The sequence below is a fragment of the Chiloscyllium plagiosum genome, unplaced genomic scaffold (assembly GCF_037043375.1).
Source record: "Chiloscyllium plagiosum isolate Xiang-an unplaced genomic scaffold, Cpla_swu_hap1 HiC_scaffold_48, whole genome shotgun sequence".
In the NCBI taxonomy this organism is placed as follows: Eukaryota; Metazoa; Chordata; class Chondrichthyes; order Orectolobiformes; family Hemiscylliidae; genus Chiloscyllium; species Chiloscyllium plagiosum.
Genome location: NW_028270186.1, coordinates 16,150,970 through 16,174,303, shown reverse-complemented (window position 1 = coordinate 16,174,303; position 23,334 = coordinate 16,150,970). Strand labels below are relative to the sequence as shown.

General features: G+C 43.1%; 1 protein-coding gene across 3 annotated transcripts; it reads right to left on the bottom strand.

Annotated features, from left to right (window-relative positions):
* Positions 1–765: 765 nt before the first annotated feature.
* vdac3 (voltage-dependent anion channel 3) lies at positions 766–23,068 on the bottom strand. 3 transcript variants are annotated; one of them, XM_043681588.2, is made up of 9 exons: positions 22,944–23,068; positions 19,675–19,746; positions 15,432–15,481; positions 11,745–11,897; positions 10,386–10,438; positions 8,384–8,611; positions 3,032–3,182; positions 1,760–1,817; positions 766–1,244 (listed from the first exon to the last, which is right to left on the bottom strand). In XM_043681588.2, the coding sequence occupies exons 2-9, from the start codon at positions 19,739–19,741 to the stop codon at positions 1,153–1,155; spliced, it is 852 nt and encodes a 283-aa protein (XP_043537523.1). In that variant the 5' UTR covers positions 19,742–19,746; positions 22,944–23,068; the 3' UTR covers positions 766–1,152. The 3 variants fall into 3 exon arrangements, with proteins under 3 accessions (XP_043537523.1, XP_043537524.1, XP_087840527.1); XM_043681589.2 differs by having other exon boundaries at positions 19,675–19,742; positions 22,944–22,999; XM_087984401.1 differs by lacking the exon at positions 22,944–23,068 and having other exon boundaries at positions 19,675–19,783.
* Positions 23,069–23,334: the final 266 nt, after the last annotated feature.

Here is a 23,334-nt window from a genome sequence, read left to right as displayed (position 1 = left end):
AATCTACTGTCCTTCTCCCTCCTCCTCTTAACCTTAAAACCCAGATAACTTATTTATCGGAGCCACCTTTAATAGTTCATGAATATCTTGAATTTACTCTCACACCTTCACCCACAAAAATCTGCATATGCAGAAAATGAGAGTGGAGATTTTATTTTTCCATGATGACTACTGTTTTGAACCGTCTCCCTCAGTGCAAACTGTACAAAGATGTTACTTTTCAATTGATGGCATTAACGTGATTGATAGCTGTGACGGCAGTGCAGTCATGACAACTGTACAGCAGGTCACGGAAAACCTGGTGTAAGTGTGTTTCCCACCCCCCCTTCCTCCTCACACCTGCTTCTTGGAGGATATGGGAGATCAGGGAGATTTCCAGCAACAAGTGCATGTGGCTGCAGCTCCTGAGAGCCCACATTAAGGAACTGGATAGTCCTCTTCCTCTCAACTGCTCTCATCAGCCTGCCATATACAGATGTTGCACAGCTGATGCAACAAATTTGCCATGGGATGTATTGACATGAGTGAAACAAGTTAGCAATACAGAAACCAATCGTGAAAACTAGCTAAGTCCCCTGCAGCAGGAGCACACAGCTGCACGGGTAGTGTGTGAATGATTTGTAGTGAACAGCACACAAGCATTTCCTTCAGCATAAAGTTCTTGCTACTTATAGCTTCTGTATTCATTTGGCACAAACTCCAATTGGCAATGCAACACAGCACAACTCTTCAGAACACTGCATCAACTTGACAACAACAATAAACTCCATCACATCCTTTTATTTTTCTTCAGACACCTGATACAGTGAAGTGATTTAAAAATGGCATTAAATGTCTCTACCACATGCAGTCACAGAAAGGAAATTAAATGTTGATTGTAATACATGATTTAAAGCTGGGTTTTTCAGGAAATAGTTGAGAACACTAACATTGCTCAGTGAAAACAACCTCCACCTCGTGTTAACTGGGAAACCAATCCAGTACGGATACCTCCCAGCAAAGCAGGCTGGCCATTTCGATCAAAATCAATTTTAAGGCCAAAACTTCGCATGATTCTTCTGTGCCTGGTCCATGGAGGAGAAGGGCAATTTATTTTCATCAATTTGAATTTCAGCAGCCAACCCAAAAGGTGTTACCATTTCATCCTCAATACTAAGCTTCGAGCTCAAAGCCCATGCCAACCTTGTGCCCCCCAGCATGGAAATTCTTCCCGTCAATCAGTCCAGACAGCGTCAACTTCACACCTATGAAAGAGAGAGTAAGGTGGGCTGTGAATTTTTAGACATCATAAACCACTCCTGAGGCTGCCACATCTGCTCACACACAAGGAAACCACTGGAAGCAAATGCTGCATGTTGTTTGAGATCTTGGCCAGTATTATGGACCAGGCAGACCCCTTCAAACACTTCAAGAAAGTAACCTGGACCCAAACTCAGCTAGTTATTGTAAGCAGGTGAAATGTGGATATTCCACAAATGATGCAGCTGGGCAAACCATTCAGTTTTAAACAAAAACAAGTAGAAGAGGATACTCCCTCATGTTGAACAGAACAATTTCCCCAGGAATATGGTGGCAAAGCTGCAGGCCTGATAGGGGCAAGATAAGTGCATCATCATACATCCCTGCTGAACATCAAGTCAACTTATCATGAGTACAATGTGACCTGTCACAGTCACAGTCGAGATCAGGTCACGGAGTCGCATCACCAACAGGGAATGTTTTAATACATTTGAAATCGAAAAGGCAGTTCCATACCCACCTGGTCTGAGAGTATGAGTGTATCCCAATCCAATCAGGCTGGAGTTGTTCACCTTCGCCTTGAGGAGAAAAAAAAACACAAGCATAAACCAACAGGTGGATGATTCGAACCCCCTGAAACATTAAGAGAGAACTTCCTTGAACCTCATCTCTGCTCATCCCTGAACCTTCTGGTGGATTGCAAATACTGAAATGACCATAGTTTGGTTCGGACAGAATTATAAATGAATGCAGCGATCATCTGAGGCTCGGCATTAAAAACATACAGGCCCATTCTGTTCACTGGGGTCCCAAATTTAACGTAGACTCTGTATACAATGCTGAAGGGTAGTTCCTTGAAGCTCCAAACTGCATATCCCCACCATCATGATATAAACAACACCACTAGTTCAGACCACAGCAGATATATTACCATAGCTGGCAATGCTGGACTCAAGATAAGAAACTGTGGTTTGAGCTCCACCGACCACTGGATGTTGGCATACCATAACCATGCTGAGCAGCCACTCTACAAGATGTTATTGCTTTGTCAATATGCACAATACCAGTGAGACTGTGTTCACAAGACAGTTGGCAAGCTTGCCTGAGTAACAAAGAGTCACTGTATTTCAATGTGTGTTGCACACAAGTCAGAAAGTGCAACGTGTGTCTCACGTGTGTCTCCATATTACCAGCCCCTTTTGTCCATCATGTAGTTTGGGCCTGAGCTCCAGATTTTCTGAACCTGTTTTCCAATGTGCTGACCTTGATTTTATTTTTTGCAATTGAACTTCTTGTGTTTACATTTCGACCTCTCATTTTACACATTCTGGAGACTCTCATAACGACCATTCTCAATTCTCAGACAAACTCATCCAGTTCACCAATGTCATTTTGGTGAAGGAAACTGCCATCCTTACTTGGTCTGGCCTACATGTGACTCCAGACCCACAGCAATCTGGTTGATTCCTACCTGCCCCTCTGGGATCGACAATCAATGCTGGCCTTACCAGCAATGCCCTCATCCTGTGAATTTTGTTTTAAGCAAACTTTCATACTTTGTGCTTCCCTTTTGCTAATTGTTCCAAATCGGAATCATTCAAGCTCAAAATTTCACATCACTATCAGCTTCAGCAAACGGTTAATTTAGTTCCATTTTGTCTATTCTTGGCCTGTAACTCTGCTAAGTATCTTCCAAGTCAATTTGTCTCATGTCCCAGCACTTGTCAGTTTGAATTAGACTTGTTCTTTTTCAGGTGATGAAAGTGGGATACACAGTGGGAATGTTACTCACTGATACAAAGGTGTCACTGTCAATTTGGTACTTGGCAGCAATCCCAAAACGAGTATTGTTACTACCAGCAGTCCAAGCGAGGTTCACAGCAGTTTCCACTTTGTCATTCAATTTCTGGTAAATTGAGCCACCAAACTCAGCACCATCATTACTGAGAGGGAAGCGAGAAAGTTTAATTGAGCAGTTTTTGTTATCATTATTATGACCATATTAATTGTTTTCAGTTCTAATAAAGACTAAAAAGGGCTTTTGACAGATTCCATAATGAAACAGGCTGCCAGTATTAAATAACAAAGACTTTTACGTCCAATCAACCAGCTCAAGCCAGTATGCAACCAGAACTCAAGCACTCAAATATTTAAAAGGATACAGAAGACCTTGATAGAATTGGATCATCAGGGGCAACTACTGTATTCTCACTGGTAGGGAGGTTAAGAAATGAGGCATCCTTCAAACGTGTAAGGTGTAGTTCAACACATAGCAGCCTATTTTAGTCAAAAGCTTTCAGGTTTACTGCCCACTCCAGCTTTGAACACAAAACTCCGTGATCAACTTCCAGTGCAGTACTGAAGGAGTGCTGCACTGTCAGAACAGCTGACTTTCAGGAGGGACACCTTTTCCATGACACTGAGAGGGAGGTGCCAGTGTTGCCAATGCAGGTCACTACACTGTTAACAACAAACAAGCCAAATTCAAGCCAGCCAATTACCATCTTGTTGGTCAACTTTCAATCCTCAAAGTGTTAAAAGGTCTTGCCAACAGTGCTATAAACATTATCTACACAACCTGCTCAATAAGAGTCAGACTGGAATCCTCACGGTCCACTCCACTCCTGATCTCACAGCGGCCTAGGTCCAAGCACAGGCAAAAGAGCTGAACTGAAGACACAGCGTGAGGGTCACTGCCCTTGATATCAGGACAGCGGTTGACAGAGGAAGCCTAAAGGAGCTCTTGCAACACTGAATACAATGGGATTCAGGGGGAGAAGTCTCCACTTGTTGGACTCATACTTTGCACAACGGAAGATGGTTCTGGTCATTGAGGTTTCACAATTTCAGGCCCAGGGTGTCTCTGCAGAAGTTCCTCAGGGTAATATCCTCGGTGCAACCATTCTTTATTGTGTAATGAATGATCTTTGCCCCAACACAAGGTCAGAGACTGATCTGGGCGGAAACATAAAACTGCAGGCACTGGAGGACAACAGGATCTGGAAACTCGCAGATAGCAGCTCTCCTCCTGACTCCCTAAAGTCTGTCCACCCTCAACAAGGTACAAGTCATGAGATGTAGTATTCAGCCTGTCAACACTCCTCTCACATCATTTGTTTGATCATTTAATTTCTGTGCCTATAAATTAGGTTAGAAAATAACAACACCAGGTTATAGTCCAATAAGTTTATTTGGAAGTACAAGCTTTCACAGCACTGTTCCTTCATCAGGGAACGAGTGGCGCAAGGTCATAAGACAGAATTTTGAGCAAAATATTTAAGTGTCATGCAACTGATACGATATACTGACCACACCTAGATTGCTGTTAAGTCTTTCATCTTTTAGAACGGGTTGCAGGTTTCAGTTCATTAAGATGTAAATCACAGAACTTCTTTCAAACATAGACTGGGACTGCCATAGCGTTAAGGGTTTAGATGGAGAAGAATTTAGGTGTATACAAGAAAATTTTCTGGTTCAGCATGTGGGTGTCCCTATGAGAGAAGGTGCAAAACTTGACCTGCTCTTGGGCAATAAGGCAACGCAGGTGATTGGGGTGTCAGTGGGGGAGCACTTTGGGGCCAGCGACCATAATTCTATTTGTTGTAAAATTGTGATGAAAAGGGATAGACCAGCTCTAAAAGTTGAAGTTCTAAATTGGAGGAAAGCGAATTTTGACGGTATTAGACAAGAACTTTCAAAGGTTGATTGAGTGCAGATGTTGGCAGGTAAAGGAACTGCTAGAAAATGGGAAGCCTCCAAAAATGAGATAATGAAAGTCCAGAAACAGTATGTTCCTTGATAGGATAACAGGCAAGGCTGGAAGATGGAGGGAAGGCTAAATGACTGGAGAAATTGAGGTTTTGGTTGACAAAAAGAAAGAAGCATATATGTCAGACAGGGAGAGGAGAGATTGAGTGAATCCTGAGAAGAGTATAAAAGGCAGTAGGAGCATTCTTGAGAGGGAAACAGGAGGGCAAAAAGGGGACATGAGACAGCTTTGGCAAATAGGATTAAAGAGAATCCAAAGGGATTTTATAAATACATTAAGGACAAAACGGTAGGGAGAAAAAGGGCCTCTCAAATATCAGCAAGGCAGCCTTTGTATGGAACCACAGTAGTTGGGGGAAGATACTAAACAAGAATTTTGCATCAGTGTTTACTGTGGAGAAGGACATGGAAGATATACAATGTGGGGAAATAGATGGTGACATCTTGAAAACTATCCATACTATCGAGGTGGTGGTGCTGGATGTCTCAAAACACAAAAAAAAGTGGATGATAAATCCCCATGACCTGATCATATGTTTCTTAGAACTCTGTGGAAAGCTAGGGAAGTGATTGCTGGGCTCCTTGCTGAGATATTTGAATCATCCACAGTTACAGATGAGTTGCCAGAAGACTGGAGGTTGGCTAACGTAGTGCCACTATTTAAGAAAGGTGCTCAAGAGAAGCCAGGAAACTATAGACCAGTGAGCCTGACATCAGCGGAGGACCAATTGTTGGAGGGAATCCTGAGGGACAGAATTTACATGTATTTGGAAAGGCAAGGACTGATTATGAGTAGTCAACTTAGCTTTGTGTGTGGGAAATCATGTCTCACAAACTTGATTAAGTTTTTCAAACAAGTAACAAACAGGATTGATGAAGGCAGAGCAATGGACGTGATCTATATATGGACTTCAGTAACAAGGTTCTTCATGGCAGACTGTTCACAAGGTTAGATCTCACGGAATACAGGGAGAACTAGCCATTTGGATACAGGACTGGCTCAAAGGTAGAAGACAGAGGGTGGTGGTGGAGGGTTGTTTTTCAGACTGGAGGCCTGTGACCAATGGAGTGCCACAAGAATTGGTGCTGATTTGGATGTCATCATAAGAGGTATAGTTAGTAAGTTTGCAAATGAAATCAAAATTGGAGGTGTCGTGGACAGTGAAGAAGGTTACCTCAGAGTACAACAGGATTTTGATCGGATGGGCCAACTGGCTGAGGAGTGGCAGATGGAGTTTAATTTAGATAAACGTGAGGTGCTGCATTTTGGAAAAATCAAATCAGAGCAGGACTTATACACTTAATGGTAAGGTTCTGGGGAGTGTTGCTGAACAAAGAGACCTTGGAGTGCAGGTTCTTGAAAGTGGAGTCGCAGGTCGATAGGATAGTGGAGGAGGTATTTGGTATGCTTTCCTTTATTGGTCAGAGTATTGAGTAAAGGAGTTGGCAGGTCATTTTGTGGCAGTACAGAACTTTGCTTAGGCCACTTTTGGAATATCCTGTGCAATTCTAGACCCCTCCTATTGGAAGGATGTTGTGAAACTTGAAAGAGTTCAGTCGATTCATAAGCATGTTGCCAGGGTTGGAGGGTTTGAGCTACAGACAGAGGATTTGGATCGGTTCAGGCTTGGAGGGCCAAAATGTTCTGGAAGTTTTTTTTGTTCTTTGTTCCAGTTGGAGGCTGAGAGGTGACCTTATAGAGGTTTATATCATCATCAGAGGCATGAATAGGATAAATAGACAAGGTCTTTTCCCTGGGGTGGGATAGTCCAGAATTAGAGGATACAGGTTAAGGGTGAGAGGGGAAAAATTTAAAAGAGATCTAAGGAGCAAGTTTTTCACGCAGAGGGTGGTGCGTGTATGGAATGAGCTGGCACAGGAATACGTGAATAGGAAGGGTTTAGAGGGATGTGAGCCAAGTGCTAGCAAATGGGACTAGATTAGGTTAGGCTATCTGGTTGGCATGGAAGAGTTGGGTCTGTTTTCGTGCTGTACATCTCTGTGACTCTAAATGCAAATATGTGGTTGGGGGGTGCAAAACAGAGAAAGGGAGAGAAGCGAGAGAGTATGTGAACGTGTGTGAGTGCATGTATGCATGAGTGTGGCAGAGTGTAAACCTGTGAGAAGGTGTGTCCAAGGGCAAGAGTGTGCTCGGTGTACGTGTGGGTGCCTGAGAGACAGCTTATGTATGAGAGAGGGTCTGGGTGATTGTGAGCATGTGAGAGAAAGAGAGCGAGCGAGCGTGCGTGTGTGGTTGAGTGACAGTGCATAGTGTTATGGGGTCACCTGTCATATGACATGAACCCAAGGAACCAGTTAAGGCCACCCTCATGGGTACTGAACTTGGCTACTAACGATATTAATGAATCGACACCATCAACCTATTCTAAAAGATTGAAGACTTTACAACAATCTAGGTGTGTTCAATAGTTCCAGTTGCATGACACTACGATTTTTTTGCTTTAAATTCTCTTATGATCCTGCCCCACAAGTTACATGACGAAGGAGCAGCAGAAGAAGAAAGTTGGTACTTTCAAATAAACCTGTTGGACTATAATCTGGTGTCATGTGATTTTTACTTTGTCCACCCCAGTCCAACACTGGCATCTCCGCATCAAGTCAGGAGTGTGATAGAAGACTGATTATTTGGTTGGTGGGCTACAACCCTCAAACAACACTGGAAAAAGCTCAACACCATCCAACACAAAGCAGCCTATTTCATCAGCACCCAATCTAACACCTTCAATGTTCACTACATCCAACACTGATGCATACTGGCTGCACCACATACAAGACACACTGCAAGTACTCACTCAGGCTCTTTGGGACAATATCTTGCAAACCTGGGACCTCTACCACTTTAGAAGGACACCATTTGCACATTCCTCTCCAAGCCATGCATCCCCATGACTGGGAAATATATGACCATTTCTTCACAGTAACTGGGACATCCTCCCTCAACAACAGACTATAGTGGCTCAAGAACACAGCACACCATGATGTCTTTCAAAGCAATTAGGGATAGCCAATAAATGCTGGCCTAGTGAACAATATCTACTTCACATGAGTTCATAAATGATAAACTAAAGCCCCAAATGTTTAGGTGGATATAAAACAAAATCCCAAGGCAGTAATTCAAAGAGGAGAAACTGAACGATTTCTGGTCCCCCAGTTAATATTTACCCCTCAGCCACATTTCAAAAACAGATTCTGGCTGGATGATTATTACAAACATACTGTCTCTCCCATTTCCAAACTCAACAATGAATTTCAACACCTGTAAAATGCTTTGGGTCACCAGTGGTCACAAATGGTGACATTATTGAAAGTTTTTTTCTTAAAAATTACAGCCATCTCTTTTCTCTAATGTACTTACACATGGGTATGCAATTGGAAGTCCCCTGCTTTATGGCCCAGAGAGAAGTTGTTCTGTGCCAGCTTGGATTTGGCAGTGTCAAAGGCCATCTGGTGCCCAATAAACCAGCCCTCATAGCCCAACACAGCCATGCTGTGGATGGTGGGGCCAGCAAAGTCAAAATCAATATCACAGCCCAGGTTCACGTAGTCTCGTTTGTAGGCAGTCTTCAGCTTTCCACTCTTCTTACTGTCGGCACACAAAAGACACATCCAGAACATTACTGACAACAAATGTGTCGAAGTGTAGAGCTGGGATTGTCCCCCAGCTCCTCGAATGAGTATATTGGTATATTGCCACAGAGATTTCTACTATCAGTCCCAAGGTGCCCATTCATCATGGCTAGTCAGTGTCAGCTGGCTCTCTAACCTGAAAAGAGATCACAGTCCAGCCCGAGTCCACAAAATGCTCTTGCATGTAACATCTGGGTCGCTGGACACCTGTTAACACTTCACATCAACTGGGACAGCTCCTAAGATACAGCCACATGCTCCACTTCCATATGGACAGCTTCGTCAGGCACAAGGTCAGTGATGCTTCTAGCAATGATGAGAAACCTTGGAATTATGTTCTCTTTGCTACTCCTCCACCTCCAAAAGTCAGGAATACATGACAGATCTTTTCCTTCTTTCGACTTAAACCTAACATGTTACCTTGCGGCAGATCCGAAAGCTACAGTTTAAGATGTTACATGGTCTGCATTAAAACTCTACTGGGATCGATAACCTGCAATTCAACACCCTAGTCCACTACGAGTATAACAGTGAATACAAATCAAACATCTCCATCTGTCGTGAATGTGGCAACAGTGGTTAATTTTGGTTCAACTCTAAGACCATTTAATTCCACTTCTGTGATACCACCTGACAATCAATTGAAGAAACCCTCACTTCTACAGCGAACCATTCCATTGCACATCCAACCAGCATCTCATATTCTACCCTCCATAAACTTTAGCTCATCCAAATTTCTGCAGCCCTCATAACTCACAGCGAGCTCCATTCTCTGATCATCCGCCACACTCGATGACCGACATAGAGTCACAGTCAAGCAATGACTTAAGTTAGGTATGTTAATGCTTGTCTACAAATCTATACACGGCCTCACCCCTCCACAAGTCTGAAACCTCCCCCAGTCGCACAACTCTCCAACATCTCATGGTGGCTCAGTGGTTAGCACTGCAGCCTCACAGCACCAGGGTCCCAGGTTCGATTCCAGCCTCGGTTGACTGTCTGTGTGGAGTTTGCACATTCTCCCAGTGTCTGCGTAGGTTTCCTCCCACAGTCCAAAGATGTGCAGGTCAGGGTAAATTGGCCATGCTAAATTGCCCATAGTGTTAGATGCATTAGTCAGAGGGAAATGGGTCTGGGTGGGTTACTCTTCGGAGGGTCGGTGTGGACTGGTTGGGCCGAAGGGCCTGTTTCCACACTGTAGGGAACCTAATCTAATCTCTGCATTAACAAAATGCAGTCTTTTGGGCATTTAAGATTTTCCTTGCTCCAGTGTTCGACATGCCTTCAATTGCCTGAGCCCCTGACCATGGAATTCCTTCTCGGGGTACATCATTTTCTTCCTTGAAGGTACTCCTTTAAACCTACCAATAAACCCATGTAGCTCAGTGGCAAACTTTGCTTTAAAAATGCTCGTGTCAATTGCCTTTCATTTCATTAAAAAGTGCTGCATAAATACTAAAGGCTTCCTCCAAAACTCGTTAGCAACCACACTCAATTGGGCTCTCACATCCAACATCATTATTGTTTTCCAGTCAGTCACAAGCGCACCTCCCTTCCCTGCCTCACCTCTGACACCTTAAGAAAACCTACACAAGCTCACTGACCCATGCCGATGATACAACATTACTCACTGAAGTGGGACTGCACACATTACAAGTGGAATCATTAGGGTGACTATGCAAACCCTATCTCCACCATGGCTGAACCAAACATAAAAATTAAAATCTTACCCTGTATTTGGTACAAATGTCGTGTCAAAAGTCAGCTTTAGTCCTTTAGCAAGCTGTGAGAAAACAGACCAAAGAGAAGTTAGTTTTTTGGTGTATGTTATGCTTAACACTATCAAAAGCATTTTCAAATAGATACAAGAAGGTGAAATGTGTGTTGCGATAACATTTACAAACATCTGAGCCTTTTATTCATGGAAATTTTACAATTCATTCATCAGTGCTTGCTCAACAGGTTGCACACTCACCACAGTCTGAAATTGTGGGGCCAAGCCTCAATTATCTAGACTGACATTCAAGTTTCATTTTGAGGGAAGCTGCACTTCCACAAGTGCTGTCTTTCAGATGGGATATTAAACCAAGGCCCACAGATGGCCACAGACGATTCCGTGGCACTTCAAATCGAGCAGGATATGTCTGAGGGTGTCATCCTTCAACCCATATATTCAAAAGCAATATGCTGATTTATCTTGTTGGCGCTTACTGTGCAACAAATCACATTTCTGGCAACTTTGATTGGACTCCATAATTACTCACTGGCTGGAAAAACTTGCCAACAATTCTTGGAAGTTTGGTCTTTGCTGCTTAACGAATTCCCCAAGACACTGGTACTTAATGTTCAAATGTTGTCATGTCCTCCCAACAACTGTAATATCCTCAGCAAAATCAGATCTACATACTCATCAGACCTGATGAAACCAGCAACAGTGCAAAACCTGGATGCCCAGCTCTTCTGGGGTGCTTTACAACAGCATAACATTAATAAGTATCAAATTATGAACACAGGTATAGCTCCAGACTGTCCTAACACTGCAGTTTTTTTGCCAAGCCTGGCAGAAATTTCCAACCACTGAGCTGTGGAACCCACACTGCGGAAGGAGAGGCACTACTCTGCAGCAACACTGAGGACATCATCCTGCTCTTCGGGAGTAAAGCACAGTTTAGGCGCAGAGTTAAACTTTTTCTTCACAGCCCATCAAACGTTTTCATGAGTCAGATGACTCTCGCTCACCCTACACTATGTTCCAATTAAGCACTGCCTTCAGTGAGTTATAGTAAACATCCACCCCACTTTTTCTGTTTCAGCGGTGTGCAGAAGAAACTCATACCTGTACCAATTTTTCCACTTGCCACACAATATGTCTTTCCGACTTGGAATTTCCACCAAGATTTTAGGCCACAAAAGATAAAGTATGTTTTGGTTTGGACAGTCTTAGCCACCTAGGGATAACACCCAATGGCACAGCGGTACTCTTCTAAGGTGTTAATCCAGACACCCAAGGAATGTTCTGGGGACCCAGATTCAAATCCCACCACAGCATACAGTATAATTTGAACTTAGTAAAAACATGCAGCACCTACCTGATCTTCGATGGTTATTTCACTGGATAAAACATTATCAGTATTCCATTTTTCAGTGAAGGTTAGTCCGTACTCTTTTAGCTTGTATTTGGTTTCCAGACTGCCTGTGGCTTTGCCCGTGTCAGTATTTGAAGAGCCAGAGGTGGTAAACTCCTGTAAAAGAAAGCATATAAAGAAGCATAATCAAAGGGGGTCCTCCCTTTGCCACTGGCAGCAACACCAAGATAAAACATACTGAATATCAACATTCCTGAGGAAGGGCCTTTGCCTCAAATGCCAATTTTCCTGCTCCTCGAATGCTGCCTGATCTGCTGTGCTTTTCCAGCACCACTCTAATCTTGACTCTAATCTCCAGCATCTGCAGTACCCACTTCTGCCTGAATATCAAAACAGCCTGTCCGTAGTCGTCCGTATTTCAGTTCAGTGACGTTACACGTTATCCAACTATATATGGTCTAATCCAAAATTCAATACGTTAACTCCATTTCACCAATAAAGCAGGAGTCAACAAACTCATACAAAGTGAAATATTTTTTGGAAGTGATGTAATGCAAATTTGCAAATCATAATGGTGTGGGTTGTTTCTCATCCTTCCACTCTCTCTCTACCACCAATGTTTATGAATCATTCTACTGCTGCTGGACTTTCTAGCTCACTTTAATATTCAGACAGATCCCTTTGCAAATCAAGACACAGATCTGGAGCACCTCCCTCCACGATGGAGTGCTTAACAGATCAATGTGGCCTAAAGATATAACAGCAATCAAGCCAGGGCTGCCTGCAAAGTTCTATTTATTAAATGCTAAAGAAGAGTGAACAAAAAATAAAACTGACATACTGAGCAACCACAGAACAAAACCACTGGATGTCTCCCTGGCAGCCTCCTATCCCTGCAACAGGTTTAGCTCAAAGTTCAACACCACCCTTTAGTGATGTCCCAAATGTTGTTCTTCATGAATAATTCTGATCGCATTCAGATGCTTAAGACAATTAAGAGATTTGGTAGCCTAAGGTTACCTTTTCTTTCAATTTTTCATATTTCATCTAAAGGAAGTAGAGAGGTTGCTTATCCCGGAAACACTGTTCACAGTGACTCTACTCTATTGATCCTCCACAATGAGATCGCAGCTTTGAATACATGCAGCTGAGACACTCAGCTCCAGGTATGAAGCTTTGCCACTCACTGAAAAGTAACAGATTCTGCACCAACTGCCAAACACCACAGAACATGAAGTTTAATTCTCTTGGGTTACCATGGAAATCATAGGTTGCAGAGGGAATTGGGGCTTTACTGCTATGCAGTACAAGTTGACTGATACTCTAACACAAACTGAAGTCCTGAACTATGCTGAGAGTTTTGGCAGATAACCCAAGTTACTCAAGGTCAGCAGTAACAGCACAAAGCCAAACTGTAGAACAATGCAATAGTAGCAGAGTGTATATGTTAGCAATATTGCCAGTGGTGTTCCGGTGAGTAAATACAGTACAGAACAACTAGAGCTCTCACAGTGGCCTCTCATACAAGAAACATGAAAACAGAATTCTCACAGATACTTATATACGTAACAGTCCTGTCAGAAATTACAGAGAGGTGAACGAGGGGAAATTAACCATGCTGTAATCTGGTACAGAGCTTTCAATCCCAAAATGAGACCAAATGCACTTCCACTAGACAGATCAACTGCATTGATGGTCCTTTCCAATTCAGTTTTTACACTGCACTCCCAAAGGAAAGTGAGAGTTTAAAATGGTGCACGAGTCAGATGACTAAGAGAAAAAAAATCACAATCTGAAGATTTGGCCCTGTTTCCCATCAACTCAGGAATATCCTACCAATTCCTCGTGACAAAATACTGGAAAGAAAAGGACTGCAAACACAACAGAAGAAATCAAATGCATGCTGCTCAGACACAGACACTTCACTGGTTTAATCAGGGGGACAGAGAAGGAGAATCAGAGTCGGCAAGTGGATTGAGTCAAATTATCTTACCATCTGATGGAGCAATCCAGCACAAGGTGGTCAAGCAGCAGGACAGAGAAAGCAAATAGGAAGGAAGTAGGTTAGATTACAGCTTGCAAGATCAGGTCTGTACATGAATACTAACAGACTGTCACAAAGCTGGTCCTTTTTCTAAAAGGATACTGTATCCTTGATTTTTCTCAGAGGGGTCATAAAACAGTCTGGGATCTGAAACGACTGGTTTGGTCGAGAGATGAAAGGGCTTACTGAGAGGCATTTTTGTTTATACATGAACAGATGAAACTTTAGGTCAAAGCTTTATGTTTTAGAAGTGACCTGTATAATGAAAGTGAAGTGGTCAGTCCTGAAAGCTGAAGTCTTGTTTAAGTCAGTTCAGCAGTGGGCTGTGTGGAAACAGGCTGCCAAACTCTTTCTCCTTCTGCCCTACTAACTTCAACCTGTAAGCCTTTGTTTCATTTTTGCTATATGTTTAACGGGGTTATTTATTGCGACTGTTATATATTTTCAGAAGAGCAGAATCAAGTCAAGTTTGGATAGACTGAGTTCTGTGTATATTCTGTTCATAGTGTTACATTCTGTAATTTTATGAATAAATTTTTGTCTGTTTTAAAACCCGGTCGTCAATCAAGCGAACTTAGTCCGGGAAATTTTCTCTGTGCACTTACTGAAACAAATTGCAAAGTTACAGTCTGGCCTGCCTGCTTAAGAATGTCTGGCCTCGTCCACAACAAGACAATATGCAGTCTAACAGACATGAGATGAGAAATCAGAGCCCTGGGGGCAGTCTCAACTTTTAAGCAGAGAAAAGATTTTGCAAACTTCAACACACTCATGGTCAGTGGATTCCATTCTACCAGTCTATTTATTCATGATAGTATAGCCGTCATGTTTCTACACAGAACATAAAACACTACAGCTCAGTACAGGCCCTTTGGCCTTGATGTTGCACCGACCTGTGGAACCAATCTGAAGCCCAACGCAACAGGGAAAAATTTGATGCAGGATAACAAGGAGCAGGAATAAATGTTATTTTTAGGAAAAACATCTGCAGAAGTGACTGAACGTTCGAGTCTGAACATGTTGTTTCAATAATCAAACAAAATTAATCCATACTGGGCCAACAAAAGTAATGCACAAATATTAAAGCTATCTGATGGAACTTTGACATTTCTATACCGAGATACAACATAACCTTACCTTGTCCCAGCCTCACCTACAGCATATATACAGTCCTCAGAGCATGGCAAATGGAATTCTGGCATTTATTGCAAGGAGAATGGCATACAATAGTACCAGTATAAGAGAAAACAGTGGAGACTTGGCTTTTAAATATATATGGGACAATCGGGCAAGTGTATTTAAGGCCACAATGTAGTCAGCCATCATCTTACTAACAGCAAAGCAGACTCTAAAGGGCCAAATCAGGCTGACTACTGTACCTATCTGTTATGATCTTCACAGCTTGCCACTCACACAAATCTTTCACAACACTCTTCTCTGATCATCAGAAGAAATGATTACCTACAGCAACTCTACCAGCCTGTGGAGAAGTCTCTCACCTGCAATTGATGAACCAAGACATACACTTTATGTCTTGTTTCTCACTATCTGATTAAGACATTGCTGCCCATTTTGATCTGGAGTGTTTCTGCTTTCTCAATAACCTGGTCCACCACATCTGCCTCCCACAAACTTTGAAAACTCACCACTCCACTCGATGATTTGGTCTTGAGTTCCAGCTTCACCAAACCAAACCCTAAGAAATGAAAATAACAGTGTGTTGGATCAAATCAGCACTGAGCTCAAGACACCATAATTAACACACCAGAAGTAATACAAAATGTAAACCACAGCAAATTCTGGAGATTAAAACTCACCTACAGTCTTTCACTTCCCCAGCAAGTCCAACATTACCTAAAATATGATTCCAATTCTTTATTGCCCAACACAGTCAGCCACCGAGTGCTCAAAAATGGCTGGGATTTGTAGTGGAAAGAATGATTTGACTCTGGGGCAATTCATTGCATTGTGTTGTGTTTGTACCAATGCCAAAGTTATCACTGGAATAATGTTGAACTCTGCTCGTCTTCTGATGTCTTTTATTCATCACATGAACCTGTTCCCATTTCAAATGACAACCTCATCCTGAACACCAGTTAACCCAGTGTTACCCAGCTTGTTAATTCTCTTTCTCAGCTGAGAACAGGACCATGCAGAGCATTTCATAGTTTGAAAAATCCACATGAAAAATCCACTCAATTTGAATCCCAGGGAGAAAGACACATTGCATACAGCTTATGCTACAGGACTATACAGAAAGTTGCTGTACAAATCCAAACCAGGATTCATGAAGGTCTGCTCTCAGTCAACTCCAAGAAATGGCTTCAAAGTAGAAGACAAAGGGCATTGGTAGAGGGCTGATTTTCAGACTGGAGACCTGTGACCAGCCATGTGACATAAGGATCGGTGCTGGGTCCACTTCATTTCGTCATTTATATAACTGATTTGGATGTGAACATTGGAGGTAGAGTTAACGAGTTTGCAGATGACACTAAAATTGGAGTTGTAGTGAACAACGAAGAAGGTTACTTCAGATTACAACAGGATCTTGATCAGATGGGCCAGAGGGTGGTGCATGTATGGAATGAGCTGCCAGAGGAAGTGGTGGAGGCAAGTACAATTACTGCATTTAAAAGGCATCTGGATAGGCATGTGAATAGGAAGGGTGTAGAGGGATATGGACCAAGTGCTAGCAAATAGGACTAGATTAATTTAGGATATCTGGTCAACATGGACAAGTTGGATCAAAGGGTCTGTTTCCATGCCATCCATCTTGATGATTTTATATCACCAGTTGAAAGCATTTACAGGGTTCCACTCAATTCTAAATCCTAGACAATTCTGAATCATTTCAGAGTACAGTCTGGAGTCGACAGACTTCTTTATCAGAATAAACTGCACAGTAGCTCAGAGTGACTGGAAATTCAAATGTCACTCTTGGAATTGTTTTGCAAGGCACTAAGTTACTATATCAAGAATGATTACATCAGCACTACTAGTACTAGCAAGAAGGAATTCGGAATTGCAACTGTCCCACATGTTAATTTGCAAGCGCAAAGCACTTGGTGAATGCTCCTGTTATTATTGATCATATAAAGGCTGAGTTAGTTTATCAAAATTAATCTCTTGCCCCTATTCAACATGAACATTCAAGTCAAAAGTCACAAGTCAGCTTATGCAACAGCTGCGCCGACAGAGAAACTGAGTAGGAGGCAGAACCAGAAACCACGCAGAGACAGTCATCGACCTGCTACTTTCAAAAAGCAGGAAGGAAACAGAGTTCCTTCATTATCCATGAGGGCTTTCGATTTCAAAAGGGAGGGGAGCAAGATACTGAGCATGGGTGACTGTGAAAACTGGCTGGCAAGAAATGAACTGGCAAAAGCCAAGCAGACACAGCAGGCATGCTATCTGTGAAATAAAATGGAACTTTTTACAAATATAATGCTGCCTCTGACAAAAGTGAGTTTGAAAACATTGCAAGTTGGAAGTATTGTCAATCTCAAAACTGCTGCCGTTCAGCCCATTGCATCTGCAGCAGCTCTTGGGAAATGTCCCAGAATCAGGGACCGTGCAATTTGAGTAAGCACATGTGTCTAAGCTGATAAGCCTTGCCTCTGTAAAAGCTAATACCGAGATAGAATCATTGAGTCACCGTCACACATCACATAACAGATCCTTCAATCCAACTCGTCCATGCCGATCAGGTTTCTCCAAACCCAATTCATCCCACTTGCCTGCATTTGGCCCATACCTCTGTACAGCGGGACTTCGATGACCCGAACGTCAATTATCCGAATTTCAGATTATCCATTGAAGATTGCAAGGTTCTGATGCTTGGCTAAACTATGTTATCCAGCATTCAATTATCCGAACAAAATACTCCACTGTCGTGTTGCTCAGATATTTGAGGTTCCTCTGGAGATCTGTCCTATTCATGTACCTGCCCAGATGTGTCTTAAATGTTGTAACTGTACCCGCATCTACCACTTCTGGCAGTTCATTCTACACATGAACCATCCTCTGTGTGAAGACGCACCTCAAATTCCTTTTAAATCTATCTCCTCTCACCTTAAAAATATGCCCTCGGTTTGAACTCCCCCACCTTAGTGTAAAGGCAGATGCCATTCACCTAAGCTATGCTTTTACATCTATGTAAAAAGGTCACCCCTCAACTTTATACCGCCCAGTGAAAAAGTCCCAGCCTATCCAGCCTCTCCTTACAACTGAAACCCTCTAATCCCAGTTGATGGATTATAGATCTAATGGTCTCATTTGATAAAAGCACGAACAACACAATACCAGCTAACAATTCAGCTAATTCATGATTTGGATAGGAATTCTGAAGTCATTGTGAGAGGGGCTGTACTCAAACAAGGCTGAGGAGAGGTTTTCAACGACACATACAAAAGAGATATTCTCATATTCTGGCAACTAGAACACATGGCACGCCCTGAGATTGGCACACAGTCCTACCATTTTCCATTCACGCATACTGTCCTCTCACCCAAACCAAGTTCAGATGACGATAAATAGGCTAGTTACGAAGCTGTCAAAAGGTACAGCCAATGTAGTCTAATTTGAGATGTACAATACTGCACACTTCAAAATACAAAAAACCAGGTGGGAAAATAGCTTACAGGGGACTATTGAGGGCTGGGGTTCAAGATGTTCATAAGCTAGTTACTAAAAAGATCAACAAGGTGAATGATTCATCAAGGTCATTCGACTACCATTTGGTTCTCATCTGTAATACTAAAGTCTGCAATGCCATTCAATTAAATGCATTAGACTTGCCAAAAGTTAACAAATGAATTATCTCAGTGCCCACAGTAAGGGGAAGTCATGATATCCAAGTGGATTGTTAGTAGATATTAGAGAGACTTAGTAAATAATCCAGTTAAGACACAATATTAGAATGGAAATAAGCAGGACACCAGGGATACAATTCTTCCCTCTCAAACGGGAATCCAGAAAAGGAGTTAAAACTTCACTTTTGATCTGAACTGAGACCAAATCCAGGAGTGCATTTATGCACTGTCCCAGACGCAAAGCTGACTTCAGGTTTCAAAAGGGACCGATGTATTTACCGAGAAAGGAAGTGCGTAATCAACACTAGAGTAATGGCTAGGGACTGATCAATGTACCAGTTCCAATGAAACAGTACAGCAAATTCAATGGAGTTGAACAGCCAACTCCTGTCATGAAGCTTCTGAATAACTGTCGCTGCAGTTTATTAACAAATACTTTTCCTGGGTAGCAACGAAGGGGGCCAAAGGATATGTTATTCTGCATGGTTTCAGAGGCAGAGGCACTGTCTCAACCGAAGAACATGAGCAGCTAATCTGTAAATCCTGAAATCTGAGCCATCAACAATGATTTGAAGTACAACATCCAACAGCAGTGTGAACACTGCAGAACACATACCCAGTCAGTTTTAGGAGTCATTGCAATCAACTGATATTCCCCCTGCTATCATTTCCAGACCATATCAGATTGCAATTGCTCTCTGCTTACACTGCTGGGCGTGTGACTGTCACTGGTGCTCTGAGATAGAAAGGTTTCTAAGCAACATATGCACCATTTTATTTCCTTCAGCTTTTACATGAAGGATTCACAGGATACAGAGCGTTTTTACCCCACTCTTCATTCATGTTCAGGTGCCACATATTCCTATTAATGACAGTATCCTTGATTGTAGGAGAGATGAGAGACAAGTTCATGTGCTACAAGAATGTAAATTACATTTCTTTTTCTGATGAAATCAGCTCCTCATGTAAAGACTACATCCATTATTTCACAAAAACACATTTGTGACATTTAGCTAACTCACGCATGAGTCTGAGAGGAGTTTCTAAAGAATTGAGGAAGGAAGAAAAGGCTGCTCACCATATCCTTTCGTGAAGAGATCCCGACTGGATTTCCCCAAGTCTGCATATGATGGTGGCACAGACATTCTGCCTTTGGAAAGGAGACAATTCATTAGGCACCAACACAAAGTAACTGACATGTGAACATCTCTTACTTCAATTCTTCATGTAGTAAGCACAACATGAAGCCACAGTTATTGGTCATCTTTAGTCACAGTGAAACTTCAGAATTCAAAGATCAACAGACAGCTATACAATGACTTGCAAACTTCAGTGCTTCAAGTGACATATGTCACACATCTTTCTCAATATTACTACCAGAGTTGAAATGTGGACTGACACCAATGCATCTTTATAAGATCCAACACACTGGCACTGTTACAAATTGTGCCATTGAGTTACAAATACTGAAATTCCTCTCCCTGCAGCATTAAAAGAACTCATCAAATTGAATACAGTTCTGTAATACACTTCTGTTGCTCAATTAAGCTGCCTCTCCCACCATAACACCAGTGATTGATCTGTACTAATGTTACACACCACTAGTAGCCTCAAGGGTGAAAAAGTATCATTTACAGATTGCCACCTTGCAGAAGAGTAATCTGACACAGGTACAACCTCCAGTGCTGGAATAATAACACAGCAATGGGCCTAAGAATTCAAAGGTCCAATTAGATCCTTCAGCATCTCATCCTGCTCAGTAAAGCACCAACTTCTAATATTTCAAAGGAAACCAACTTGAGCGACACACTGAAAAATGTTCAGATTCTGACAAGTCAAAGTAAACCGTTCAATACAGGCAAGACAACTTGCCCCAAAAAATTCACCAATCCAGCTCTCTGCCACCTCTGGACCCTCACTCTCAGACTCTGCTACCTCTCGTACTCGAATCTCCAACCAGTGGAAATCATTGACCTTGATCTACCCTGTCGGTAGATCCTGTTCATATCTTGAAGATGTCGATCAGATCACCCATTAACCTTCTCAATTTGATAGGAAACCTCTGAGAGGCATCTTGGGCCACTCAATGTTTCTCACGAGAACATAGTATTGACAAATTGACAGATGATTACTTTTGTTAAGGGTATGGTTAAGTTAAGTTTCAACGAGATTAGAGAGAGCACACATGACTTGTAATGCAAAGTCTGTATGAGTAATGCTGACCATGGCAGATGGAGTTTAATTCAGATAAATGCGAGGTGTTGCATTTTGGGAAAGCAATCTTGGCAGGACTGAAACACTTAATGGCAAGGTCCTAGGGAGTGTTGCTGAACAAAGAGACCTTGGAGTGCAAGTTCATAGCTCCTTGAAAGTGGAGTCGCAGGTAGATAGGATAGTGAAGGCGGCATTTGGTATGCTTTCCTTTATTGGTCAGAGTATTGAGTACAGGAGTTGGGAGGTCATGTTGCGGCTGTACAGAACATTGCGTGCAATTCTAGTCTCCTTCCTATCGGAAAGATGTTGTGAAACTTGAAAGGGTTCAGAAAAGATTCACAAGGATGTTGTCAGGGTTGGAGGATTTGAGCTATAGGGAGAGGCTGAACAGGCTGGGGCTGTTTTCCCTGGAGCGTCAGAGGCTGAGGGGTAACCTTATAGAGGTTTATAAAATTATGAGAGGCATGGATAGGATAAATAGACAAAGTCTTTTCCCTGGGATCGGGGAGTCCAGAACTAGAGGGCACAGGTTTAGGGTGAGAGGGGAAAGATATAAAAGAGACCTAAGGGGCAACTTTTTCATGCAGAGGGTGGTACGTGTATGGAATGAGCTGCTAGAGAATGTGGTGGAGGCTGGTACAATTGCAACATTTAAGAGGCATTTGGATGGGTATATGAATAGGAAGGGTTTGGAAGAATATGGGCCGGGTGCTGGCAGGTGGGACTAGATTGGGTTGGGTTATCTGGTCGACATGGACAGGTTGGACTGAAGGGTCTGTTTCTATGCTGTACACCTCTATGACTCTATGTTCACTCAGCCACATCCAGCATTCTAGCAGTATGATTTAACAGGGAGATAGGTACTCTTCAGTCTCTACAAAGTTCATTTAAACAAATCAAGAGAAGCAACCTGAAACAGTTCAGACTAGTGTTTCTTCTGCATTCCGGTCTATTGAACACTACAGTCACTCAGCCCGTGATTGCAAGTTGAGGTTGGTAAGCTTGTGGCAGATTGAGTAGACACTGCTGTTTTGGCCAGTTCAATTCCAATGCTAACTGACTACGATACTTAACTCTGCCTGCTACCTTTGAGTTCAAGGTTAAATGAAATTAGGCAGTAGTTTGGTCACAGTACAACAACAGAAAAATTCAACAATAGCGGCAAATATTATCCCGACATGCCACAGGATGGACCCTCAATGGACTTGTCGATGAAGCACCCTGAAGCAAAGAATGTGACATTATGTAACTGGGACTGCTTGATGTGGACAGTGTAGAGGATGAATTATTCTGTACCTAAACCCGTCCTGGGAGTGTTTGAAGGGGTCTGTCTGGAGGGAGTATTACTCTGTTTCCAACTGTGCACTGTATTTGCCCTGGTACTCTTCGATAGGAGGGTGCGAGAGTGGCAGGATTCTGCAACCAGTGATGTTGATGGGCTGCGTATGTTTGATGCATGAAAGCTGATTTCAATTAGCCTGATTAGGTGCCAGTATCGGCCACCCTGTGCAGAAACAGCCCACTCCTCTGAGCCAGGTGGCTTCAAGTCTCATCTGCTCCAGGGGTGTGTACGGTGACAACATCTCTGAAAAAGGTGAGTTGGAAAACATCTAGAATGTGTCCAGTTTGCATTCTCAAATAATGGCATCACACCCCACTGATGATTAACTTTCAGCCAGAGAAGAAAGCACATTGGAATCAATGTCCAAAGGACAATGCAAAACGCGCCCGAGAGAATGAAACCAGCATTAATAATATAATCCTCTGCCTTGACAAGGTCACCTTTTCGCCCATCAAACTTTTCTTGGAATAACCAAGAGGGGTAGGCGGAGGGCGGGGGAAGCAGTGTTGGGGGCGGGGTGTTAATTGGGCGGAAGGTATTTGAAGGGGCAGGATGCAGGTCGGGCTCCTCCACACGTGGAAGTGAAACCCTCCCTCCCCCGAGGCTCCGTGTGGAGCGGGCCCGCGGGGACCCCCCAGCCCCAGCCCCAGGGTCAGGAAGAGGAGGGGGCCTTGGGTAAGGCCTCTGCTCGCTGGCGGGCGGGCTCCAGGACGGCAGCCGGGGGCTCTCTCTTTCTTCGTCTTCGCCTTCGCCCCCCGGGGAGAGCAGGGAGTGCGCTGTGCTCTCCTTACCTGCAGCCTCGATGCCTCCTGGTGATCAAAGCCGAGTGAGCCGCTGCCTCCGAGAGGGCAACGTGAAGGAGAGAGCTGGGGTCTCACTGCGCCTGCCCGCTGAGGCTGCACATGGCGCATGCGTCCCGACCGGACCGCCCTCCGTTTACACTGCCCCCTCTGGCCGGAGGTTTTCCGACAGAACACAGTCGACCAGCTTCCCAGAGCACTGGCTCATCATTCCAGATAGCACTGCGTCCACCTCTAAACCCTATTGTTCACCTGATGCAACTGGAAAGAATCCCCATAAGGTGCAAGCAGAGCCATTCGGTCCGTCGAGTCAGAGCTATCAGAGGTGGCTGCAGTTTCAAAATTTCAGAGGCATTTCGATTGGTGTATGCACAGGAAAGAT